The sequence below is a fragment of the Lissotriton vulgaris genome, chromosome 11, assembly GCF_964263255.1.
Source record: "Lissotriton vulgaris chromosome 11, aLisVul1.2, whole genome shotgun sequence".
In the NCBI taxonomy this organism is placed as follows: Eukaryota; Metazoa; Chordata; class Amphibia; order Caudata; family Salamandridae; genus Lissotriton; species Lissotriton vulgaris.
In genome coordinates this window covers 1,109,026,995-1,109,054,911 of record NC_141699.1, presented here as the reverse complement: position 1 = coordinate 1,109,054,911, position 27,917 = coordinate 1,109,026,995, and the positions used below count along the sequence as shown (strand labels likewise).

The following is a 27,917-nucleotide window of genomic DNA, read 5'->3' as shown; positions in this document are numbered from 1 at the left end:
GTATCTGTAAATTGTTTGAAGGTTGAAATTGTAATTGCAATCAAACAGGGTTCACATTTAGGTGGCAGTATATTGTATTGTTTTCCTTTTCATTCTATGGCATACGCTGGCACCACACCATCAAGCTCAGGACAAAACTATTGCCTTTGCCAATGCTCATTCTAAACTGTAACTTAATGGTATTCTGGGCCCATAAGGCAATATTTTGCCAAGATGTTATCTCTCCACAATACAATTTTTACATAAAGGCTGTCTTTCATTTCTTGCTATTTATAATGCTGTTCACCAGTAAAAAACATGCAGGAGGGCAGATGTTATTTTCAATACCCCCCCACCCATTTCTGTGTGGAATTAACATATTATGAGATGTAGAATATTCCCAATTCGGTATATTGAGAATATTGCAAGTCATAATAGAGTTCTGGAACTTAGCAAGATGCTCACTGGGGGCCCTCATGCTTAGGGAACCCTAGAATATTTACTAATGTTGTAAATGCTCAGTGGTGAGTTGTTTTTCGCTGAATACCTGTCTCAGGTCTGCAGAAGCTGATCACCTTCTCTGGTGCTCCTTTCATGAAGACCATGCACTGGTCGCCCCCAACCACCTGTGTGACAACCGACATCCTCTGTAGGCCTGAGGAGAATGGGAACTGGTGCACGATGGCGAGGCCTTCGACAGGAACCTAAGGACAAAGCAGAACATTACGTCAGCATGATTTTGAGGAGTTAGATTAACTTTTCTTCTATTTCACAATTTCTGACTGCACTGTAAGCTGTTCAGGACACATGTAGCACAATGGCGGTATCATATGTAATAGCACAAATGTCCCAGGTGATGTGGGAGATAGACGACTTGGAACCACACCCAATTATGAGTACTGAGGGTGACCTAGAGTCTCTGCTGGTTGTGGAGGTGAACTAGAGTCTCTGCTGGTTGTAGAGGTGACCCAGAATTTCTGCTGACTGTGGAGGTGAATCAGAGTCTCTGCCTTTTGTGGCGGTGGCCCAGAGTCTCTACTGTTTGTGAAGGGGAGCCAGAGTCTCTGTTGTTTGTGGAGGTGACTCAGAGTCTCTGCTGGTTGTGGAGGTGACTGAGAATCTTTGCTGGTTCTGGAAGTGACTCAGAGGCTCTGCTGTTTGTGGAGGTGGCACAAAGTCTCTGCCAGTTGTGCATGTCACCTAGAGTGCTGGATGTGGAGGTGTCCTAGAGTCTCTGCTGGTTGTGAAGGTGACCTAGAGTCTGTGCTGTTGTGAAGGTGGCCCAAAGTCTCTGCTGGTTGAGGAGGTGACCCATCATTTCTGCTGGTTGTGGAGGTGACTCAGAGTCTCCGCTGGTTGTGGAGGTGACTAAGAGTCTCTGCTGGTAGTCAAGGCGGCCCAGAGTCTCTGCTGGTTTTTGAGGTGACCCAGAATCTTTGCTGTTTCTGGAGGTGCCTCAGAAACTCTTAAGTTTGTGGAGGTGGTGCATAGTCTCTGCTAGTTGTGGATGTGACCTAGAGTCTCTGCTGGTTGTAGAGGTGACCCAGAATTTCTGCTGATTGCGGCGGTGACTCAGAGTCTATGCCTGTTGTGGAGGTGACTCAGAGTCTCTACTGTTTGTGGAGGTGAGCCAGAGTCTCTGTTGGTTGTGGAGGTGACTCAGAGTCTCTGCTGGTTATGGAGATGACCGAGGATCTTTTCTGGTTCGGGAGGAGACTGCTGTTTGTGGAGGTGGTGCAAAGTCTCTGCCAGTGGTTCATGCGACCGAGAGTGCTGGTTGTGGAGGTGACCTAGCATCTCTGCTGGCTGTGGAGGTGACCTAGAGTCTGTGCTGTTGTGAAGGTGGCCCAAAGTCTGTGCTGGTTGTGGAGGTAACCCAGAGTCTCTGCTGGTTGTGGAGGTGACTTGTAGTCTCTGCTGGTAGTGAAGGTTGCCCAGAGTCTCGCTGCTTGTGGTCGTTACCCAGAATTTCGTCTGGTTGCATATGTGTCCCAGAGTCTCTGCTGGTCTGGAGATGACTCAGACACTTTGCTGGTTGTGGGGGAAACCCAGAGTCTCTGCTTGTGGATGCAATCTAGTGTCTGTCCTGGATGTGGAGGTGACTCAGAGACGCTGCTGGTTGTGGAGGTGACCCAGAGTCTCTGCATGTGGACGCGACCTAGTGTGTCTGCTGGTTGTGGAAGCAACCTAGTGTCTCTGCTGGTTGTAGAGGTGGCCCAGAGTTTCATCTGGTTGTGGAGTCATACCAGAATCTCTGCTAGTTGTGGAAGTGACCTAGAGTCTCTTCTCGTTGTGGTAAGACCTAGATTCTCTGCTGGTTGTAGAGGTGACCCAGAATGTCTGCTGGTTGTGGAGGTGTCTGAAGGTCACTGCTAGTTGTGGAGGTGACCCAGAATGTCTGCTGGTTATGGGGATGTCTGAGAGTCTCTGTTAGTTGTGGGGGTGTCCCAGCATCTCTGCTGCTAGTTGTGGAGGTGCCCCAGAGTCTCTGCTGGTTATGGATGTGACCTAATGCCTTTCCTGGTTCTGAAGGTTACTCAGAGTCCCTGCTGGTTGTGTAGATGAACCAGAGACACTGCTGGTTGTGGAGATGACCTAGGGTCTCTGCTGGTTGTGGAAGGGACCCAGTGTCCCTGCTGGTTGTGGAGGTGGCCCAGAGTTTCTTCTAGTTGTGGAGTCGATCCAGAATCTCTGCTAATTATGGAAGCGATCTAGAGTCTCTGCTTGTTGTGGAAGCGACCAAGATTCTCTGCTGGTTTTGGAGGTGGCCTAGAGATTTTGCTGGTTGTGGAGGCAAACTACAGTCTCTGCTGGTTGTGGAGGTGACCTAGAGTCTCTGCTGGTTATGGATGTGACCTAGTGTCTTTCCTGGTTGTGGAGGTGACCTAGAGCCTCTTCTAGTTCTGGAGGTGACCAAGAGTCTCTGCTGGTTCTGAAGGTGACCTAGAGTTTCTGCTGGCTGTGGAGGTGAACTGGAGTCTCTGCTGGTTATGGATGTGACCTAGCGGCTTTCCTGGCTGTGGAGGTGACCTAGAGCCTCTGCTACTTGTAGAGGTGACCAAGAGTCTCTGCTAGTTCTGAAGGTGACCTAGAGTTTCTGCTGGCTGTGGAGGTGAAATGGAGTCTCTTGAGTCTACTTAGAGCCTCTGCTGGTTGTGAAGGTGGCCCAGAGTCTCTGATGGTAGTGGAAGTGACTGAGAGTCTCTGCTGGTTGTGGAGCTGACCCAAAGTCTCTGCTGGTTTTTGGAGGTGACTCAAAGACTCTGCTGATTGTGGAGATGACCCAGAGTCTGGTTGTGGAGGTGACCTAGAAATGTTGCTGGTTTTTTAGGCAACCTACAGTCCCTGCTGGTTGTGGAGGTGACCCAGAATAGCTGCTGGTTGTCGAGGTGTCATAGAGTCACTGCTTCTTTGTGAAGGTGGCCCAGAGACTCTGCTGGTTTGTGGAGGTGACTCAGAGACTATGCTGGTTGTGGAGGTGACCTAGAGCCTCTGCTGGTTGTGGAGGTGACCAAGAGTATCTGCTGCTTCTGAAAGTGACCCAGAGTCCCAGCTGGTTGTGGAGGTGACCCAGAGTCTCTGCTGTTTGTAAAGGTGGCTCCAAGTCTCTGCTGGTTGTGGAGGCGGCCAAGAGTCTCTGCTAGTTATGGATGCAACCTAGAGTCTCTGCTGGTTGTGGAGGTGACCTGGATTCTCTGCTAGTTGTGGAGGTGAACTGGAGTCTCTGGAGGCAACTTAGAGCCTCTGCTGGTTGTGACGGTGGCCCGGAGTCTCTGATGGTGGTGGAGGTGACCCAAAATATCTGCTGGGTGTGGATGTGTCCCAGAGTATTTGCTAGTTTTAAAGGTAACTGAGAGTCTCTGCTGGTTGTGGAGGTGACCCTGAGTCTCTGCTGGTTTATGGAGGTAACCCAGAGACTCTGCAGGTTGTGAACATCATCCAGAGTCTCTGCTAGTTATGGCGGTACCCTGGAGTCTCCGCTTGTTGTGGAGGTGACCTAGTGTTTCTGCTGGTTATGGATGTGACCTAGAGTCTCTGCTGGTTGTGTGGGTGATCTAGAATCTCTTCTGGTTGTTGAGGTGACCTAGAGTCTCTGCTGTTTGTGGAGGTGACCTGGAGTCTCTGTTGGTTGTAGAGGCGACCTAGAGCCTTTGCTGATTGTGGAGGTGACATAGAGTCTCTGCTGGTTTTGGAGGTGACGTAGAGTCTCCGCTGGTTGTGAAGGTGAACTAGAGTCTCTGCTGGCTGCTGGTTATGGAAGCGACCTAGAGTCTCTGCTGATATTTGGAGGTGACCTAGAGTCTTTGTTGGCTGTGGAGGCGACCTGGAGTTTCTGCTGGTTCTGTGGGTGACCTAGAGTCTCTTCTGGTTGTGGAGATGACCTAGAGTCTTTGTTTTTTGTGCAGGTGACCTAGAGCCTCTGCTGGTTCTAGAAGTGTCTCTTCTGGTTGTGGGTGTGACACATAGTCTCTGCTGGTTGTGGAGTTGACCTAGAGTCTCTGCTGGTCTGGAGGTCATCTGCTGGTATTGGGGGTGTCATAGAGAGTCTGTTGGTTGTGAAGGTTAAATGGAGTCTCTGGAGGTGACCTAGAGCCTCTGCTGGTTGTGAAGGTGGCCCAGTCTCTGATGTGATGGAGGTAAATGAGAGTCTCTTCTGGTTTATGGAGATGACTCAGAGACTCTGCTGGTTGTGGAGATGACCCACAGTCTCTGCTGGTTGTGGATGTAACCTAGAGTCTCTGCTGGTTGTGGATGTGACCTAGAGGCTTTGCTGGTTATGGAGCCAGGTTGTGGAGATGACCCAGAATATCTACTGGTTGTGAGGTGTCCCAGAGTCTCTGCTTGTTGTGGAGATGACCTAGTGTTTCTGCTGGTAGTGGATGTGACCTAGATCCTCTGCTGGTTGTGTCGGTGACCTGGAGTCTCTTCTGGTTGTGGAAGTAGCCTAGAGTCTCTGCTTTTGTGGAGGTGACCTGGAGTCTCCGTTGGTTGGGGAGGAGCCCTAGAGCCTCTGCTCAATGTCGAGGAGACATAGAGTTTCTGCTGGCTGTGAAGGGTATCAAGAGTCTCTGCTGGCTGCTGGTTTTGGAGGCAACCTAGAGTCTCTGCTGGATGTTGAGGCAACCCAGAGTTTCTGCTGGTTGTGGAGGTGGCCTAGAGGCTCTACTGGTTGTGGAGGTGACCAAGTGTCTTTGTTGGTTGTGGAGGCAACCTTGAGTCTCTGCTGGTTGTGGAGGTGACCTAGAGTCTCTATTGGTTGTGGAGGCGACTCAGAGTCTCTGCTGGTTGTGGAGGCAACCCAGAGTCGCTGCTGGTTGTGGAGGCGACCCAGAGTCTGTGCTGGTTGTGGAGGTGACTTAGTCTCTGCTGGTTGTGGAGCTGACCCAGAGTCCCTGCTGGTTGTGTAGGTGACCGAGGGTCTCTGCTGGTTGTGGAAGCGACCTAGTGTATCTGCTGGTTGTGGAGGTGGCCCAGAGATTCTTCTGGTTGTGGAATCGATCCAGAATCTCTGCAAGTTGTGGAAGCAACCTAGAGTCTCTGCTTGTTGTTGAGGTGACCACAAGTCTCTGCAAGTTGTGGAGGTGACCCATAATCTCTACTGGTTGTGGAGGTGTCCCAGAGTCTCTGCTGGTTGTGGATGTGACCGAGTGTCTTTCCTGGTTGTGGAGGTGACCTAGAGACTTTTATGGTTATGGAGGCAACCTACAGTCTCTGCTGGTTGTTGAGGTGACCACAAGTCTCGGCAGGTTGTGGAGGTGACCCATAATCTCCACTGGTTGTGGAGGTGTCCCAGAGTCTCTGCTGGTTGTGGATGTGACCGAGTGTCTTTCCTGGTTGGGGAGGTGACCTAGAGCCTCTGCTGGTTGTGGAGGTGACCAAGCGTGTCTGCAGGTTCTGAAGGTGACCAGGAGAGACTCTAGATCACCTTCACAACCAGCAGAGACTCACAGTCACCTCCAAAACCAGCAGGGACTCGCAGTCACCTCCAAAACTAGCAAAGACTCTGGGACACCTCAACAATCAGTATATATTCTGGGTCACCTCCACAACCAGCCGCGACTCTAGGTCGCCTCCATAACTGCTCTCCATAACTAACCTCTGTTGGCTGTGAATGGTGACCCAGCGTCTCTGCTGGTTGTGGAGGTGACCCAGAATCTCTGCTGGTTCTGGAGGTGTACCAGACTCTCTGCTGGTTGTGGAGATGACCTAGAGTCTCTGCTAGTTATGGAGGCGACCTAGAGTCGCTGCTGGTTGTGGAGGTGAACTGGAGTCTCTGGTGGCGACTTAGAGCCTCTGCTGGTTGTGAAGGTGGCTCAGAGTCTCTGATGGTTGTGGAGCTGACCCAGAATATCTGCTGGTTGTGGAGGTGTCCCAGAGTCTTTGCTAGTTTTGGAGGTGACTGTGAGTCTCTGCTGGTTTTGGAGGTGATTGTGAGTCTCTGCTGGTTGTGAAGGTGATCTAGAGTCTCTACTGGCTTTGGAGGTGACCTAGTGTCTCTTCTGTGCTGGTTGAGGAGGTGAACTAGAGTCTCTGCTGGTTGTGGAGGTGGCCTAGAGTTTTTACTGGTTGTGGAGGGTACCTAGAGTTTCTGCTGGTTGTAGAGTAATCTAGTGTCTCTGCTGGTTGTAGAGGTGATCTAGAACCTCTGCTAGTTGTGGAGGTGACCCAAAGTCTCTGCTGGTTGTTTAGGTGACCCAGAGTATCTGCTGGTTGTGGAGGTGACCCAGAGTCTCTGCTGGTTGTGGAGAAGACCCAGAGTCTTTGCTGGTTGTGGAGGTGACCTAGAGTATCTGCTGGTTCTGAGAAGACACAGCAAACCTTAGGAGGAATTATTCTAGTACCCGACGAGAAATCTTCGCTCTCATGAACACCAACAATTTGTATTTTAATCACAATGTCGCATCATTAATTTGTAAATGGACGGATTATTTGCTGAAACCATGTTGTCAGAATTTATAATGTAGCCTTGAGATAGCCCTGGCTCCACTAGCCATACACAGCGAAACACGTGTCGGCTGTTCACTTTCCCTAATATTTTGCTTTACGAAAAAACTAAAAACTAAAAACGAGTGAAATGAATGAAACAATGAGGTGAATAAAAAGACCTACTTGGATCAATGAGTATTATTTGAACAAGGATTTACCCACTAACAATAATATTCTGGAAAAGAGGAACACCTGCACACAACCCTTCTCACAGCAAACCTTAGACCACTGACGAACATAAGTTCATATACAGCTTTGTTTTAAAAACTGCCATTTTGTTCTGTAGTTTCTGTGTGGATTATAGTTTTTATCAATGGCCCACTGCTTGAAGAAAGACAATTCCTTGTGAACCTTTTACTGATTCTGTAAATCTCAATGCATTCTTCAATTTATACATGCTTATTTTGTTTTACTTACAGTGGTGTACTAATTTGTTTGCAGTTCAAATGGAGATATGTTTCTGAAACATTTATGTGTTTTACATATTCATGCAAATTAATTTTTTCTTACTAGAAGTATTAATTTCTTATCAATTCGAATAGTTGTTTAATTGGATATTTAACTTTTCTTTTGCCCAACTGTATTATTTGTAAAAAATATTTAATTTATACATTTTTTTCAAACTCATTCCGTATATCGTCCTAAACTTGTTGTTGACCTATCAACAGTTTTAGGCCATCGACGGCCATGTGTCTCTTTCTTTGACTCAATATTATTTTCTGTTAAATTCCGTACATATTGCTTTGACTTTATGACTATATACCTGCCTCTGTCCAATAAATCTTGGTACTAGTCAATAATTGCTTTCACTACATTTTTCAGAATCAAAAAAAAGTTCTGTGTGTTCATGCCATGGCCACCTGTGGATACACTTAGACAAACGTGTTAAAGTAACTGGATGCCTCCTGCTGTGGTTCTATCCCACACACATCCATAGTATTTGTTCAGTTCAACCATTGCACCTCTTCTCGGTGAATAGTATCCCATCAACCATGTTCATTGACCTCTGTAGCACCTCTCTTTAGTGAGTACCCCTATGTTTATTGAGCACTGCATCCACTCTCTTTAGTGAGTACCCCCATGTTCATTGAGCTCTGCAGCACCTCTCTTTAGTGAGTATACCATGCTCATTGAGCACTGCATCCACTCTCTTTAGTGAGTACCCAATGTTCATTGAGCACTGCAGCATCTCTCTATAGTGAGTTCCCCATGTTCATTGCGGTCTGCAGCACCTCTCTTCATTGAGTACCCCCCTGTTCATTGACCTCTGTAGCACCTCTCTTTAGTGAGTACCCCCATGTTCATTGACCTCTGTAGCACCTCTCTTTAGTGAGTACCCCCATGTTCATTGAACTCTGTAGCACCTCTCTTTAGTGAGTACCCCCATGTTCATTGACCTCTGTAGCACCTCTCTTTAGTGAGTACCCCCCTGTTCATTGAGCCCAAAGAGTGATCACACATAAACAAGGAAAATAAAGTGTCTGCATTTTGTCTGGGCCCCTACATCACTTCTGCTATGCGGGTGCTTTAAACGCTTGTCATCTTTTATTGGAGCATCTCCATTTGAAAATGCATGCTGCCATGCCTTATTGAATGCTGCATCACCACTCCAGGTAACGCGGGGTACTTTGCATGAGTCACTCAGTTCTTATTCCTATGATCAATCACTTTCATTGCTGATGCTTTTATTAATTCATATTTTGGCATAAAGTTTTTTCTTTTATTTCATATGTGCACTTAACCAGACCTCGGCGGCAGAGAAGCAAGCCACGATCTAACCGCCGTGGCCCTGTGCCACAGCCAGGCACGTCACAGGGATGTTTGAAAATACCCTGAAGCAACACTACAAAGTGCTGCAGTTTGAACAGACTTCTTTTGCCTTTCTATTTTTAGGACCATTGGCATGCACAATAGCATCCACCCTGCCCGGTCAGACTGGGGCCCCACGTTTTGAGATCTTTGGGGGAGTCATCTAATACCTTTGGTTGTGCTCAGCATCCCGATGGAGCCAAACGCGCCTGTTTGATATTTGGTTACAGCCTAACTGCTCCGTGATTTTAACAAGACACATTAATAATAATTTAATTCTAATAGTCCCCATAGTCTCAAGAACTTTGTGCTGACGATGCTGAATGTGAACACACCAAATAAATAACGTGATTTATGACACATGTGACTGCATGCCCCATCATTTGCTCATTCGCTTGCAATTATGAATATTTTCACCTAGGCACAGGTGGTTCTCCTCAACTTTTTACCTAATGTGATTGTGAATTTATGTTTTTAGTGTTTTCTTTGTACCCTCTTGTCTCTTCCCAAACTAGGTCTGTATCCAGGAGATATATTGAATATCCATGTAATGTATACATGTAATGGATACAGGGCATGGTTTGCACATACTTTACCTGTCCATCCCTGTTGGAGTAGAATAAGGTCTTTTTGGTCCTGACGAAAGCCATGATCCTCCTGGACAGTAATAGGCCTGAAACATGTTGACCTTTGACTTAAACCTACTGTAGCTAATAGAGACCTTTACATCTGTTATATGCTTGATCCACGGTTCTAACCATGACAAAGGGACCCAACAAGTAAATAACCTTCAGATCCCCTTAGTCGTTTTTAATACACACCTTTCATTCCCATTCTACTTGCATCTGTTCACTCAACCATACACCCCACATCGGCAAAAAAGAAAAGAACTCTAGTAAAGAGCCCCCTCGAGGGGCCCATTGGGCCTTGCAGAGCGGGCCAGACGAGGAGCTGCCCGATGATGAAGCAGGACACTCCACGGAGTGTGTGAGGGCCCTTGCTCCTAAACAGGCCTGGACTGGCCATAGCGGGCACCGGGCAATCCCCCGGTGTGCCGCAAGGGTGGGGGCAAAATCGGCCGTGCAACCAAATCGGCTGAAAACCGGTCCTAACAAAGCGCTCGGCGGCACCTCCACCCCCCCCCCCCCCCCCCAGTGGGGAGGAGGGGAGGGGGCGGCCGAGCACTTTGCCAGGGCCGGTTTTGGTTCCCAGTCTGGCCCTGCTCCTAAAAAGAGCACTGCCCTTGATTCACCACATCAAGAGGCCTATATCCCCACATAGGAACTGCACACTCCTTGTTCTCATAGCTGTAGGGCTGTATGTGTTGTAACCGCAGAAAAAGCCTGAGTCCCTCCAACCTTATATCACTTGTCATCACGGTCTTGGCACCACATTTGTTTACAACGTGTTTCTTTTTAGCAGAAGCCTGAAAACACTGCATTCTCATGTATATTAACGCTCTTAAACTGTTGGGTGATAAGAGCACAATGCGGACACTTCATTATCTTTTTATCTTTACGTGCAATCACTCTCAAATGAATTCTTCCTTTTTTACATTAAATGAGACTTATACAGTACACGAGGAACCAAGGAAAGATGGCGTTGTAAAATTCACATCTATGTTGTGCTATCGGTTAGCACGTTGTCACATGTATGTCTGGTTTTTGGTAAGTCCAGGGCAGGATCCTTTTTAGGTTTCGCCTGCACAGAACTTGCGCTGTGCTAGTGAAATCTATTGTTAATATAAATCTTAAAAGGGGCTTACATCCTGCCCCCTTATTTTTCACTGGTTCCTGTACCTGCCAATTACTTTTCCTCCATGTCTATTTGCTGTAAGCATATATTTCATATTGTTCCTTGTGTGTTTCTCTTATCAGTCTCCTGTGGCCCAATTACTGTTTACATGTGCTTTGTGGGACTTTTTATTTTAAGCTTTGGTTGCACAGCCCTCTACAGTTCGTCTCTTCCCCTTATTCTGCTTATTTTATTTCTATTTCACTGTTTTAAATCAAAACCAAACTTTATTCGGTTTTAGCATTTAAAACCATAAAAGATACCAATACATGAAATTACATAAAAATTTGCACAGTTCATCACGAGATAATCCTAAAACAAGCAAAGATCTATAAATATAGAGTTAAATACACAATCCCTTTGACCATTCAGTTGAGGCAAGACTTAGCCTTCATAGCAGATTTCAAAAAGCTGAGAAGAAAAAGTAATACAACCTTCTTTTAACATTTGTAAATAAATGAGCACAGGGTGCACCTTCTTAAAATTAAACCTCTTTAAATAGGAATGATAAAAGCATTCTGGGGAACCTGATAACTTTTACAAAACATCAAAAAATGTAGCAGATCCTGTGGAGACTCATGGTCGCAGCCTCAGGGTGCCAACAACTGGCCCCTGCAACTCCCCTGAGGCATGGTTAACAAAAGATGAAAGAGGCCCAAACAAAACCTAGTCATTAAAAAGCATTCGTATATGCAAAAACGCCCCAGTAAATATGGCCCGGTCAATGGAGTTGTTTTTAACATTTAAAATTTCCGCACACTAGGTTTCCTCAGTTCCAACTCTTCCCTCTCTTATGAGTCTAATGAAGGCTACGTTTAATAAATCCAAGTCCTTTTTAGTTAATGTTTCAGGATTAGTATACAGTTCATCTCTACCAAATCGCTCAAGGCTGTCCTTAACAGATCTAAGCCAAGGTATGCAGAGAGCATGATCCAAGGTCATACACTCTTTCAGTAATAAACGACTCAATGATGAACCATCACTCAACCAGATTTTCAACCAAAGTGTGATAGGACGGAGTGCCAACGTATCGCTCAAATAGGACACCCCCAATTCCTTGTGTACTGCCAAGTTAGAAGCACCACACGGCACCCCTAGTAAGCGCTTCAAGAATACATTCTCTGCCACTAGTAAAGTATCTGTTGTGACATGCCCCCATATTTCACTGCCACAGGAGACCGTTGCGCCACAGTTAGCCTGATACATTTTTAAAAGGGCAGCAATTGGTCTCCTACCCAGTTTGGAGGCAAAATTAAAGATAGCCGCATTCACCTGCACCTGATCTCCCTTCTTTGTTTGTTTAAGGGGGCCCCATTTCAGCTGTTCAACCAATATGATCCCCAGATATGAGAAGGTGTCAGTGCAGGGAACCTTGGCTGATCCTACCCTAAATTGGAATATCTTTTTGGAGCGAGGGCCCACTTGCATAACATATGATTTGGAATCGTGAATCGAGAGGTCCCAATCCCTCATCAAGGTGGAAAAGGAGTCAAACAACTTTTGTGGCCCCCACAAGGTCCTATTCCACTGTTCACATTTAAAAAATCTCTCCCTGCATGCATTTGAAGGGTGCTTGTTTGCTGTAGCCAATGTCTTTGATATATTATTTTTGTGTTAGCACACATTGCACGTGTGGTTATAGTGGATGTTGAGCCATCGCCAGCACTCAAACCCTGAGTCCCAGCTCCAAGGTCCACAGTTCTGCCCGTTATGACACATCCTGTCCTGCCCCTTCACCGGTACTTTTGTTCTTGTCTTTCCATCTGTGCCCAGGCAATTTCCTTCACAGACTATTCTTTCCTTGCCAGCTCGCCACTAGTGGACACAGGCACCATTACAGGTAATTGAATTACCAACATTTCTCCTTCACACCATTGCCATATTTGTGGTTGTCAAACTTCATTCTGACAGGGATGGTCTATTGAGACCACTTGTGAAAACACGGACGGGGGTTAGAGGGTCTAAGGGAAAATTGAGACCACTTGCCAGCGTGTCTCAGATTGTGTAGGTTACATTGGATGCCTGGCTCTTGCCACATGCATTGTAATGGCAATCATCCGCCTTATTCCTCTTATGGTGATTATCACCTTCAACTCCTTTTTATTTGCTGTTTTATTCAGCGCAAACTAAGCCTGAAGGTGTGAGAATGATTTGACTTTAGAGGACATCCTTATAGGGGCCGGTCTGACGAGCTTTGGGTTCAGGTTTGCGCTGTGTAAAATAACAGAGAAAAGCCTCTCCCTGCTGGTTTATAATTGTTTCATGTTGGCTACTGTGAGCAATGCACAAACATCTAGTTTTTCCTTCATGGAAGAGGGCGAACAATAAGAAACATTCTTTATGTTCAAACACATGTGTAATGGACAGAGCACACAGCCATGTAGTAAATGATAAAACACCAGCTATTTAGACTTTTCAATCTGTACTGATCACATTATTCCATGATGGTAATGTGGTTCTGTGTTTTGTGTTGCAAAATTAGTGAGTGAGCCTGTGTTTCCAATATCTGTGCGTCAGGAAATTTGATTGACTGCCACGAAAAAAGGCTGGTCATTCAGGGGTGCTGGAAATGAACCATACTGCTTCACAGGCCACTAAAAGTCTCTGTGCACCTGCCAGATACTAAAAGGAGAGATAGAAGCTTGTGAAATCTTGGTCTTGTAAACAACAATACACCTGATCTCTTCTCACGGTGTAGGTTGGGTATCACATCTGCACACTAAAATACATCACAGCTACTCGTGGTCCATAAAAGAAAACTTCTCCTCTAACTGTGATGAACATTTCTACAGCTCAAGTCATAAAACAATAACAGAGTTTCAGTAACTTATACTGCACAACTTGTCAGGACTATATTTGGAACACAGCTAGGGACTTGGGCAAGGACTGGTGGCTGGGTAGAAAAAACTATGTACAAAGAGGAGGTCAGCAGTGCCCGGGATCACATAGTGAGTCAGAGAAAAAAAAGGATTCAAAAGGGACGCATGCCAAGGGAACAAGATGGTAAAGACTTAGAAAGGACTAGCACTCATGAGGTGATCTAGCATTCAGAACACCCAAATCTGCCATCCCAAATGTAAGTACCTGGGTGACCTTCGATCCGGGCTTGAGAATCATTGATGATGTTCGATTCCCTTCGACGTCTTCACTGATACTCTGATCCTCAACCTCCTGGCAGCAAAAGAAGTAATACATTTAGGGCAGTGATACGCAATGTAACTTATAACATATACATATATATACATATATATATATAAATCCAACCTCGCCTCGTTGCTTCAATGATCTTGAAAAGACCAGCGCGGACCCAAGAAAATTTCAGTGCAATATTTTATTTCATTTTGCCGATGCCGCCATGACGCGTTTCAGGAGATCCCTCCTTTGATCACATGACATCTCAGTGATTTTTTTCGTGCACTTTTTAAAGTGCTAGTGCATATCTAACATCATAGACATAGAAACAATACTTTATACGTATTTGTCTTTTCCATTTCTTCAATCTTTGCATGAATGCATAATTTTCCATCACGTTTTGAAAAACACGCTTACATGATACCATTATTGTATACATGAATTAATACCAGCTTGAATGCATTAAAAGACTTAAAAGTATTCCGCTATGTCTAAAAACACCCTATATCTTAAGTAAATAAATAAATAAATAAATGTGCAAACCTGCGACAGTGTAAATACAACAAAACAATTATCGCATAAGCAAGACTTCTATCCTACCTACAGTGACATGTGCTCAGTTCTTTTAAAGTGCAGTGCAAAGGACAATGGGACATCCATTCTACATTATCATTTCATCAAGGATCAATTCAGTCATAAAAACCATTATTAATAATTAGTAATATTAAATATTTTTTATACAATAATCCTTAAAATCAAACCTTAAATCGATAAAATATATAAATAGTAATGTCATAAAATCCTCCTCACTAATTAAAAGAACAGTGACAGTGGAAAAAATGAATCGATGTCTCATACATATTTTTGTTATTGTTATACATCCAATAACTTTGGCTCTATTCTCAATGCTACTTCAACCTGCATATATATATAATTTTATTTTCATTGTCACACCCACTTTATTCACTACACTTTCTTCAGCACTTCACTTATATTTTAGGATCTGGAAACTCAGCATTGGCGCGCTCAAGTTGTATAACTAGGCCTAGACCACCTTACTAGTCACATCATAATAGTGAGGATGTTTTATACCCACCCACTATAGGACAGACTAATCTAAGTCGGGGGGATTTACCTTAGCTTAAATGCGCATGCATTACATACTCAGCAGCGGATATATTGTATTCAATTAACAGCGCCACTAATCAGAGAACATGTTTGATTAGAGGTTGCTATAAATAGCTTATTTATGAGGCAATATGAATATGAGGGTGTGTTGAACTTATTTATGATTGGTGTGTAATATTTTGTATTTATATGGGTGAATGTTCATTTGCACATCTCCCATGGTTGGTGTTAAATATTTTGTTTTTATACAGGTAGAATGTTCATTTGCACATCACCCATAATTTGCACTGTTGTATACTTCTTGAATTGGGACTTATATATTCTACCTATGATTATTGACTGTTGCAATATCATTGATTTTGTCTGTATTTCGAGCCAAGATTTTGCAATTTGCACATAAGCACTTTAATCCAATATCTAGGAATACCCATTTGTCCCGGCAATCACAGGCACAGCATGCTGTACTCAATTTACGAGAGAGAAGTTTTTGATTGTTTTGTATTTGCACAGACAATGATTTTCATGCTACATTTTAACTTTGTAAGGGACTTATAACTTACAATTCCCTGTTATAACATACGCAGCAGTTTGTGCCTAATTTATGCAAGGGTCTAATTTGAGTGCTATATCTACAGCTGTATCTGTCAGTCAATATTGTTTTATCCCACTATAATGTATGTATACTGTGTTTTAACATTTCGCTCTATGCATTCCAAAATGGCGCTCATCTTAGTAACGATAAACTTGACAGCGTTGTTTATCAGTCCTATCTTCATGTCTAGGCACGGCAAATTGTTTGGCGCAAATTGCATGGGTGATCCTTTTAAAACACAGTGCTCAATCACCGTTTGTTATCAGTGAGCAAGGGCACAGACGTGGCCGAAACGCATCTGAAGACAGATACCACTTCATGCACTAATAAAAAGCATTCATAAAGAAGAAGTCTGACTCTGGCCCATTTCTGCTGTCTGCGTACCTGTCAGTGCCCTAAGCACCTTGGAGGCAAGTTGGAATGCATATATATATATATATATATATATATATATATATATATATATATATATATATATATATATATATATATATATATATATATATATATATATATATATATATATATATATATATATATATATATATATATATATATATATATATATATATATATATATATATATATGTATATATATATATATATATATATATATAGATAGATAGATAGATAGATAGATAGATAGATATATATATATATGTATATATATATATATATATATATATATATATATAAATATATATTCACTTGAAAAACCATAGGTTTCAGGCCTTATATAGTTAGGAATTAGCATTTAAAAAAACATTGAAATTGCTCCTATATAGTTAGTTGTACTAACTATATTTCGCGCACCCGCAATCCACTGCTGATGATGTCACATAATACATCATTCATGACATGGTCAGTGACATCACTGATGACATCACTGATGACATCTCAAATGACATCACTGATGACATCTCATTTACCGGCGGGCTTAATAACAACAGATGGCCAGCAGAATGTTCTGGTTTATACAACATCATATCAACAAATCTCTGGTGTTCAACAAATTCAGTTCTCCTGATTTGAAGAAACGTTTTGGCTGCAAATATTTAAAAAAAAGATGGAGACTGAACAATTTGTGATCATTTTGAAAAAAATTGTTTTTGTACATTGAAAGGAGTAATGTAGCTTTATAAGACTTGATTACTCGAGAATTAATTCCATCTTGGAAAATCTGTTTTGCATTGATTTTAAAAATTGGATTTTAATATTAGTTCAATGAATTTTTTGTACAAGGGTTGACTGGCTCCTGTATGCATTGTAAATTGTGAATTTATTACTGTCTGATATTTGGAGACAGTTTCTTATTTTCATATTCAATCATGTAACTTTCTGTAATTGAAATAAAGCAGATGACTTAATTCATGACGCTTTCCCTTTTAATGTAACCAAATAAAGGGACTGCATTTCTCTTTGAATGCAAGTTGCTTTTATTATGAAGTGGGATTAGCTTAGACAAATGTAATTTCTGTCGGGCATGGATATTTGTAACTAGGTTTTAGTTGTTTGCATTTCACATTTGTTTTTGTAAAACTCATAACAATTATTGTATATTATTCGTAAACTTCAAGGATGCATCTTCTTCATACACCATCGGTCAAACCAAACTAAAACGCCCAATAGTGGTGTTTAGTAACATCCGAACTTTATTCATCGGGTTTCCACAGTTGAACTTGGTAAAGTACCTAATTTGCAGACGAACATTTCCCCATTTGTACATACAGTTATTTGGTTTGTGAACATTGAAATAAGTTGGTTATAGTAAAAATGGAAATAGTTTTTTCTTTTATATATTTTTTTTATATTTGCACCTCGTCCCCTGAGGCATATTGACACACTTTTATAGTCAAGAGGGAAATTGACTTACGTGTTCTGGTTAAATTGTTGCTCATTTACATATTGGGATTGTTGAGATGTATTTTACAGTTGTCTTAACAAAACATTGATCTGCACTGATGTAATTTGGACTCCTGTCACTGCAATAAACTTTACCTAGATGAAGTGAATTTGCAAGGTTTTTAAAATGCTAATTCCTAACTATATAAGGCCTGATCCTATGTTTTTTTTAGTGAATTTGCAAGGTTTTTAAAATGCTAATTCCTAATTATATAAGGCCTGAAACCTATGTTTTTTTAAGTGAATTTTCAAGGTTTTTTAAATGCTAATTCCTAACTATATAAGGCCTGAAATGTATGGTTTTGTTAAGTGAATTTGCAAGGTTTTTTAAATGCTAATTCCTAACTATATAAGGCTTGAAACCTATGTTTTTTTCAGTGAATTTGCAAGGTTTTTTAAATGCTAATTCCTAACTTTTTCAGACTTGAAAACCTATATTTTTTTCAATAAATTTCAAAGGTTTTGTAAATGCTAATTCTATTAGCGGAAAACGTTTCTATATGTTATTATCCTTCTGGGACCACCTGAGCAGCCATCTTGTCTCTCAGGAGAAGTGAGGCACAAGAGAGCACAAAACAAGAATGGAAAACGCGAAAAGACCCCCTGACCCCCTAGCCCTTCTCAGGGGGTCCCAGAAGGACCACCAAGTACAAAAAAATTATAATTTTTTTAAACGCAGAGTACGCGCACGGTGAGCGTACCCCGTGATTTTTTCGATTTTTTTTTTTTGCCCTTGGGGGTCCTTTTGGGACCTCCTGAGAAGGGCTAGAGGGTTGGGGTGTCTCTACCCTGCCCCCTTTTCGTGTTGTCCACTCTTGTTTTGGGCTCTCTTGTGCCTCAGTTCTCCTGAAAAACAAGATGGAGGACAACAATTCCTGATTTGGACAGTTTAGAATGTTGACAGTCGACTGCCAGCCAATCAGAAACTCGCTCGCGCAAGTAAGGGTACGCGCACGTACACGTACGGTACGCGTACCGTGCGCGTACGGTGACCGTATATAGATATATAATTTGCTCAAATTCAATTTTCTCAACAACTACTGTAGGGATTTTCACCAAATATAGAAAAGGCACTACTGCATACCTGTCCCTACCATTTTGCCAAGTTTGGTGTAATTCCGTTCAGCCGTTCGGGCTGTAGCCGTGTCTGAAGTTCCCAGAGCAAATGCCATTTAAAAAATTTCAAATTCAATTTTCTCAAGAACTACTGGAGGGATTTTCACCAAACATAGCAAAGGCACATCTGCATACCAGGCCCTACCATTTTACCAACTTTGGTGTAATTCCATTCAGCCGTTCGGGCTGTAGCCCTGTCTAAAGGTCCCTAAGGAAATTAACATGGGGAAAACACGTTTTGGGACCCCCTTTTAGCCCCCGCTTGATGAATCCCCCCGAAACTTTCAGGGAAGGAGCGGAGCGGAGCTGGCCAAAATTCTGGAAAATTACACACAGATTCCTCAATCGGCGCCAAAGTTATTCCCAATAGAATGTTGAGCGCATATAGATATATAATTTGCTCAAATTCAATTTCTCAACAACTACTGGTAGGGATTTTCACCAAATATAGAAAAGGCACTACTGCATACCTATCCCTACCATTTTGCCAAGTTTGGTGTAATTCCGTTCAGCCGTTCGGGCTGTAGCCGTGTCTAAAGGTCCCATAGAAAATGCCATTTGAAAAATTTCAAATTCAATTTTCTCAAGATCTACTGGAGGGATTTTCACCAAACATACAAAAGGCACTGCTGCATACCAGTCCCTACCATTTTGCCAAATCTGGTGTAATTCCGTTTAGCCGTTCGAGCTGTAGCCTTGTCAGAATGTCCCTATGGAAATTAACATGGGGAAATCACGCTTTGGGACCCCCTTTTTTCTCAGCCCCCGCTTGACGAATCCCCCCGAAACTTTCCGGGAAGGAGCGGAGGGCAGCGAGGCAAATTTCGGGAAAATTACAGGCAGATCCCTCAATCGGCACCAAAGTTATTCCCAATAGAATGTTTGGAATTTCCTATGGTAACTAGGTCCTAACTATATATACCTACTGGCTATCGCCAGTAGGTAATATATATATATATATATATATATCCAGAGAAACCCTCCCAAAGGAAAGGCAGAGGCCACAACGGGGAACAGTGTGAAGGCTTCTTTATTGCAAAATTTCACGGCACTTCGGGCGTATGCATTTCCGCTGTGTAGCTTCGTCAGCGCCCAGCGTGGTATACAGGAGGATGGTCGAGTGCCTGCTGATTTGATGGAAGTTCATCTGCTGCCATATTTGTAGATCGCTCCGCCCTTAATGATGCCTGAATAGCACCATTCACAGCGTCTCAAGAGCGCGAAGCACTTCATCTCCCAGCATGCAGCATTCTACCGGGAAAGGGCAGCCAAATGGTAGCGCGACCTGCAATGTAGCAATGGACCACTTCTCTCACTGTTGCCGTGTCCCCTGAAACAATCAGCCTCCTTGGGTCCCCAACTGCACAACCTTCGTTATCAGGGATCCACTTCACGGGGGTAAGTACGGCAATGCGTCTCTCCCAGCGCGGAGTTAATAACTCCGACACCGCTGCGTTTGTCCCTGTTGGCAAAGGTGTGCCTGATCCGGTTCAATAACTTGAAAAGCAAAGTTTTTCTGCCGAGGCAAAAAAGGACGCCAGCATAGATCAGGCCAACTTGCATGCAGGAGCCTCTGTAGATTGCCGCTGGCAGGCAATTAACAATATCCAGAGAAACCCTCCCAAAGGAAAGGCAGAGGCCACAACGGGGAACAGTGTGAAGGCTTCTTTATTGCAAAATTTCACGGCACTTCGGGCGTATGCATTTCCGCTGTGTAGCTTCGTCAGCGCCCAGCGTGGTATACAGGAGGATGGTCGAGTGCCTGCTGATTTGATGGAAGTTCATCTGCTGCCATATTTGTAGATCGCTCCGCCCTTAATGATGCCTGAATAGCACCATTCACAGCGTCTCAAGAGCGCGAAGCACTTCATCTCCCAGCATGCAGCATTCTACCGGGAAAGGGCAGCCAAATGGTAGCGCGACCTGCAATGTAGCAATGGACCACTTCTCTCACTGTTGCCGTGTCCCCTGAAACAATCAGCCTCCTTGGGTCCCCAACTGCACAACCTTCGTTATCAGGGATCCACTTCACGGGGGTAAGTACGGCAATGCGTCTCTCCCAGCGCGGAGTTAATAACTCCGACACCGCTGCGTTTGTCCCTGTTGGCAAAGGTGTGCCTGATCCGGTTCAATAACTTGAAAAGCAAAGTTTTTCTGCCGAGGCAAAAAAGGACGCCAGCATAGATCAGGCCAACTTGCATGCAGGAGCCTCTGTAGATTGCCGCTGGCAGGCAATTAACAATATCCAGAGAAACCCTCCCAAAGGAAAGGCAGAGGCCACAACGGGGAACAGTGTGAAGGCTTCTTTATTGCAAAATTTCACGGCACTTCGGGCGTATGCATTTCCGCTGTGTAGCTTCGTCAGCGCCCAGCGTGGTATACAGGAGGATGGTCGAGTGCCTGCTGATTTGATGGAAGTTCATCTGCTGCCATATTTGTAGATCGCTCCGCCCTTAATGATGCCTGAATAGCACCATTCACAGCGTCTCAAGAGCGCGAAGCACTTCATCTCCCAGCATGCAGCATTCTACCGGGAAAGGGCAGCCAAATGGTAGCGCGACCTGCAATGTAGCAATGGACCACTTCTCTCACTGTTGCCGTGTCCCCTGAAACAATCAGCCTCCTTGGGTCCCCAACTGCACAACCTTCGTTATCAGGGATCCACTTCACGGGGGTAAGTACGGCAATGCGTCTCTCCCAGCGCGGAGTTAATAACTCCGACACCGCTGCGTTTGTCCCTGTTGGCAAAGGTGTGCCTGATCCGGTTCAATAACTTGAAAAGCAAAGTTTTTCTGCCGAGGCAAAAAAGGACGCCAGCATAGATCAGGCCAACTTGCATGCAGGAGCCTCTGTAGATTGCCGCTGGCAGGCAATTAACAATATCCAGAGAAACCCTCCCAAAGGAAAGGCAGAGGCCACAACGGGGAACAGTGTGAAGGCTTCTTTATTGCAAAATTTCACGGCACTTCGGGCGTATGCATTTCCGCTGTGTAGCTTCGTCAGCGCCCAGCGTGGTATACAGGAGGATGGTCGAGTGCCTGCTGATTTGATGGAAGTTCATCTGCTGCCATATTTGTAGATCGCTCCGCCCTTAATGATGCCTGAATAGCACCATTCACAGCGTCTCAAGAGCGCGAAGCACTTCATCTCCCAGCATGCAGCATTCTACCGGGAAAGGGCAGCCAAATGGTAGCGCGACCTGCAATGTAGCAATGGACCACTTCTCTCACTGTTGCCGTGTCCCCTGAAACAATCAGCCTCCTTGGGTCCCCAACTGCACAACCTTCGTTATCAGGGATCCACTTCACGGGGGTAAGTACGGCAATGCGTCTCTCCCAGCGCGGAGTTAATAACTCCGACACCGCTGCGTTTGTCCCTGTTGGCAAAGGTGTGCCTGATCCGGTTCAATAACTTGAAAAGCAAAGTTTTTCTGCCGAGGCAAAAAAGGACGCCAGCATAGATCAGGCCAACTTGCATGCAGGAGCCTCTGTAGATTGCCGCTGGCAGGCAATTAACAATATCCAGAGAAACCCTCCCAAAGGAAAGGCAGAGGCCACAACGGGGAACAGTGTGAAGGCTTCTTTATTGCAAAATTTCACGGCACTTCGGGCGTATGCATTTCCGCTGTGTAGCTTCGTCAGCGCCCAGCGTGGTATACAGGAGGATGGTCGAGTGCCTGCTGATTTGATGGAAGTTCATCTGCTGCCATATTTGTAGATCGCTCCGCCCTTAATGATGCCTGAATAGCACCATTCACAGCGTCTCAAGAGCGCGAAGCACTTCATCTCCCAGCATGCAGCATTCTACCGGGAAAGGGCAGCCAAATGGTAGCGCGACCTGCAATGTAGCAATGGACCACTTCTCTCACTGTTGCCGTGTCCCCTGAAACAATCAGCCTCCTTGGGTCCCCAACTGCACAACCTTCGTTATCAGGGATCCACTTCACGGGGGTAAGTACGGCAATGCGTCTCTCCCAGCGCGGAGTTAATAACTCCGACACCGCTGCGTTTGTCCCTGTTGGCAAAGGTGTGCCTGATCCGGTTCAATAACTTGAAAAGCAAAGTTTTTCTGCCGAGGCAAAAAAGGACGCCAGCATAGATCAGGCCAACTTGCATGCAGGAGCCTCTGTAGATTGCCGCTGGCAGGCAATTAACAATATCCAGAGAAACCCTCCCAAAGGAAAGGCAGAGGCCACAACGGGGAACAGTGTGAAGGCTTCTTTATTGCAAAATTTCACGGCACTTCGGGCGTATGCATTTCCGCTGTGTAGCTTCGTCAGCGCCCAGCGTGGTATACAGGAGGATGGTCGAGTGCCTGCTGATTTGATGGAAGTTCATCTGCTGCCATATTTGTAGATCGCTCCGCCCTTAATGATGCCTGAATAGCACCATTCACAGCGTCTCAAGAGCGCGAAGCACTTCATCTCCCAGCATGCAGCATTCTACCGGGAAAGGGCAGCCAAATGGTAGCGCGACCTGCAATGTAGCAATGGACCACTTCTCTCACTGTTGCCGTGTCCCCTGAAACAATCAGCCTCCTTGGGTCCCCAACTGCACAACCTTCGTTATCAGGGATCCACTTCACGGGGGTAAGTACGGCAATGCGTCTCTCCCAGCGCGGAGTTAATAACTCCGACACCGCTGCGTTTGTCCCTGTTGGCAAAGGTGTGCCTGATCCGGTTCAATAACTTGAAAAGCAAAGTTTTTCTGCCGAGGCAAAAAAGGACGCCAGCATAGATCAGGCCAACTTGCATGCAGGAGCCTCTGTAGATTGCCGCTGGCAGGCAATTAACAATATCCAGAGAAACCCTCCCAAAGGAAAGGCAGAGGCCACAACGGGGAACAGTGTGAAGGCTTCTTTATTGCAAAATTTCACGGCACTTCGGGCGTATGCATTTCCGCTGTGTAGCTTCGTCAGCGCCCAGCGTGGTATACAGGAGGATGGTCGAGTGCCTGCTGATTTGATGGAAGTTCATCTGCTGCCATATTTGTAGATCGCTCCGCCCTTAATGATGCCTGAATAGCACCATTCACAGCGTCTCAAGAGCGCGAAGCACTTCATCTCCCAGCATGCAGCATTCTACCGGGAAAGGGCAGCCAAATGGTAGCGCGACCTGCAATGTAGCAATGGACCACTTCTCTCACTGTTGCCGTGTCCCCTGAAACAATCAGCCTCCTTGGGTCCCCAACTGCACAACCTTCGTTATCAGGGATCCACTTCACGGGGGTAAGTACGGCAATGCGTCTCTCCCAGCGCGGAGTTAATAACTCCGACACCGCTGCGTTTGTCCCTGTTGGCAAAGGTGTGCCTGATCCGGTTCAATAACTTGAAAAGCAAAGTTTTTCTGCCGAGGCAAAAAAGGACGCCAGCATAGATCAGGCCAACTTGCATGCAGGAGCCTCTGTAGATTGCCGCTGGCAGGCAATTAACAATATCCAGAGAAACCCTCCCAAAGGAAAGGCAGAGGCCACAACGGGGAACAGTGTGAAGGCTTCTTTATTGCAAAATTTCACGGCACTTCGGGCGTATTCATTTCCGCTGTGTAGCTTCGTCAGCGCCCAGCGTGGTATACAGGAGGATGGTCGAGTGCCTGCTGATTTGATGGAAGTTCATCTGCTGCCATATTTGTAGATCGCTCCGCCCTTAATGATGCCTGAATAGCACCATTCACAGCGTCTCAAGAGCGCGAAGCACTTCATCTCCCAGCATGCAGCATTCTACCGGGAAAGGGCAGCCAAATGGTAGCGCGACCTGCAATGTAGCAATGGACCACTTCTCTCACTGTTGCCGTGTCCCCTGAAACAATCAGCCTCCTTGGGTCCCCAACTGCACAACCTTCGTTATCAGGGATCCACTTCACGGGGGTAAGTACGGCAATGCGTCTCTCCCAGCGCGGAGTTAATAACTCCGACACCGCTGCGTTTGTCCCTGTTGGCAAAGGTGTGCCTGATCCGGTTCAATAACTTGAAAAGCAAAGTTTTTCTGCCGAGGCAAAAAAGGACGCCAGCATAGATCAGGCCAACTTGCATGCAGGAGCCTCTGTAGATTGCCGCTGGCAGGCAATTAACAATATCCAGAGAAACCCTCCCAAAGGAAAGGCAGAGGCCACAACGGGGAACAGTGTGAAGGCTTCTTTATTGCAAAATTTCACGGCACTTCGGGCGTATGCATTTCCGCTGTGTAGCTTCGTCAGCGCCCAGCGTGGTATACAGGAGGATGGTCGAGTGCCTGCTGATTTGATGGAAGTTCATCTGCTGCCATATTTGTAGATCGCTCCGCCCTTAATGATGCCTGAATAGCACCATTCACAGCGTCTCAAGAGCGCGAAGCACTTCATCTCCCAGCATGCAGCATTCTACCGGGAAAGGGCAGCCAAATGGTAGCGCGACCTGCAATGTAGCAATGGACCACTTCTCTCACTGTTGCCGTGTCCCCTGAAACAATCAGCCTCCTTGGGTCCCCAACTGCACAACCTTCGTTATCAGGGATCCACTTCACGTGGGTAAGTACGGCAATGCGTCTCTCCCAGCGCGGAGTTAATAACTCCGACACCGCTGCGTTTGTCCCTGTTGGCAAAGGTGTGCCTTATCCGGTTCAATAACTTGAAAAGCAAAGTTTTTCTGCCGAGGCAAAAAAGGACGCCAGCATAGATCAGGCCAACTTGCATGCAGGAGCCTCTGTAGATTGCCGCTGGCAGGCAATTAACAATATCCAGAGAAACCCTCCCAAAGGAAAGGCAGAGGCCACAACGGGGAACAGTGTGAAGGCTTCTTTATTGCAAAATTTCACGGCACTTCGGGCGTATGCATTTCCGCTGTGTAGCTTCGTCAGCGCCCAGCGTGGTATACAGGAGGATGGTCGAGTGCCTGCTGATTTGATGGAAGTTCATCTGCTGCCATATTTGTAGATCGCTCCGCCCTTAATGATGCCTGAATAGCACCATTCACAGCGTCTCAAGAGCGCGAAGCACTTCATCTCCCAGCATGCAGCATTCTACCGGGAAAGGGCAGCCAAATGGTAGCGCGACCTGCAATGTAGCAATGGACCACTTCTCTCACTGTTGCCGTGTCCCCTGAAACAATCAGCCTCCTTGGGTCCCCAACTGCACAACCTTCGTTATCAGGGATCCACTTCACGGGGGTAAGTACGGCAATGCGTCTATCCCAGCGCCAAGTTTGGTGTAATTCCGTTCAGCCGTTCGGGCTGTAGCCGTGTCTAAAGGTCCCATAGAAAATGCCATTTGAAAAATTTCAAATTCAATTTTCTCAAGATCTACTGGAGGGATTTTCACCAAACAAACAAAAGGCACTGCTGCATACCAGTCCCTACCATTTTGCCAAATCTGGTGTAATTCCGTTTAGCCGTTCGAGCTGTAGCCTTGTCAGAATGTCCCTATGGAAATTAACATGGGGAAATCACGCTTTGGGACCCCCTTTTTTCTCAGCCCCCGCTTGACGAATCCCCCCGAAACTTTCCGGGAAGGAGCGGAGGGCAGCGAGGCAAATTTCGGGAAAATTACAGGCAGATCCCTCAATCGGCACCAAAGTTATTCCCAATAGAATGTTTGGAATTTCCTATGGTAACTAGGTCCTAACTATATATACCTACTGGCTATCGCCAGTAGGTAATATATATATATATATATATATATACATATATATATTGTTTAATTGAATAAAATCATAAACTCACATATAAGATTTGTAGAGTACATGTGGTGCTATAACATAACAATTCTATCTCTAAATGTTTCAAGATACTGCACTACATTTTCTATAAATAATCGATAGGATGTTTGCGTCCGACAGAGCTCAGTCGAGCCTCAGTAGTTAAGCAGTGCTTGAAGGCCATCTTGCAACCAAAGTGCCCTTTTTAGACAAATTGCCATTAAAAGTTTAGTCTTTCCTCTTTAGCCATGGAACAGAACCAAAAACAAGCATTGGCAATGCCAATATGTTTGACTTTAAAGGAATGTTTTGTGTTAATGTGAAGCATCACAAATAAATAGCATGGGAAAAGATGTATTTGTGTGGAAGCAAAGATCTGCAGAATAATATTGTTGTATTTACATTGTTTAAAAGGTCAGGTGATAGTTGAGTTGAGAAGCCAGAGATAAACATTAATTTAGAGGAATGACTTCCCTCCTCCAATCTGCGCTACTGTCAGTAAAAAAACAACAAGAATTATCTAGTTATTTAAGACACTTTTACGGTGTACAAATGCCATGTATGTACCCCTGAAAGTTCAAACTCAGGCAGCTGAATAAATAAACAAAATGATCGCAGCTGTGTTGAGGGCAAGCACTTCTTTGTGGAAGCACACAATTCCTACCCAATCAAAACATGTACTCCTGGCTCACAACATGTGTCTGAAGCCACAGCCTCTCCCTAGTGATGCCCACGTAAGTGTCTGGCAAAAGTTAGGCCAGATTCTTCTGATATCTTTTTATGAAACTAGCAGAAAGCACATTCTTATGACGGTCAGTTGTTTGATGTTTCCCTCATGCAGCGTTGCATGGTTGACATCTTACACGCGTCAGCGAGACGATCAGCAGGTTTGACGCAAACGAAGGTGGTGGAGTCAACAACATGTAAGATAAACTGAAGCTGCCTATTTTAGATAGTTTGAGAGCTGCTTTTGAGCCTATATTAATCCATTCTATAGTGACTTCTAGATCTGCAATGGCTTTGTTTAGTTGTAGGGTCCAAGGATGTGTAGGGTCTTCCGTAACTTAACTTAATCATTTCCTGCAGGTGGTACTTCTGGGTGTAGGCTTTAGATTTCAAGATGCTATAGCGGGGTGTATTGAATGCAGCGCTGCATGCATATTCCTGGTTTGCTGAGCTAAATGATGCTATGACTTTCATGTGTATTTGGAAGTAAGAAGACTTATGTGTACATTTTGCGCTATATTGAGTCCAGCAGCGGTGTTGGGCGTTTGAAAGCAATGGAAGAAAGTTGGCTTTGAGGATGGAGTCTACCGATGAGCTATACAGCTGAGCATTGCACATGACGAATATTGAGACCAATGCTTTATTCTGTCTGGTTGCCGGTTTGTACCGTAGTCAGCCATTGTTGGAAAGCCATATTCCTGGAACAAGTGAGTGCGCAAAACACAATGGCCGCCTCCTGGTGAGCTCCTCGCCGGAACAGCCCATTTTCGATGAATTCAATACAAATTCCTGTCAGAATATTTCTTTATAATGCTGTAGCAGTACTCTGCAGATCTTACCTGTTGCTGTGGTGGTTTTCCTGGTCTGCACGACATCGGAAGCTGTGTTTTCTTTCCTCCTGCTTCAACTTCGAACTCTGTTTCAAGGTACTGCCCAGCTTTCCTGTCAGGGGGGTGGAGTATTGCTCAGGAAAGGACCTCGCTTCGGCCTCACCACTCCCACAGTCTGTTTTAGCTGCTGCAGAGCCCTTTTTTTGAACATTTTTTCTGCAGTAATCTCCTTTTCCTTCACTTTGAATTTATTTA

General features: G+C 45.0%; 1 protein-coding gene across 1 annotated transcript in view; it reads right to left on the bottom strand.

The window, feature by feature from the left end:
• Positions 1-27,917, bottom strand: part of LOC147684254 (putative cation-transporting ATPase 13A4) — a 356,830-nt gene that overhangs the window by 148,599 nt on the left and 180,314 nt on the right. Inside the window, exons 15-16 of the mRNA XM_086944652.1 lie at positions 13,654-13,740; positions 527-683 (exon numbers count right to left, since the gene is read on the bottom strand). Coding sequence (XP_086800778.1) covers positions 527-683; positions 13,654-13,740 — 244 coding nt within the window. The remainder of the gene's footprint in view (positions 1-526; positions 684-13,653; positions 13,741-27,917) is intronic.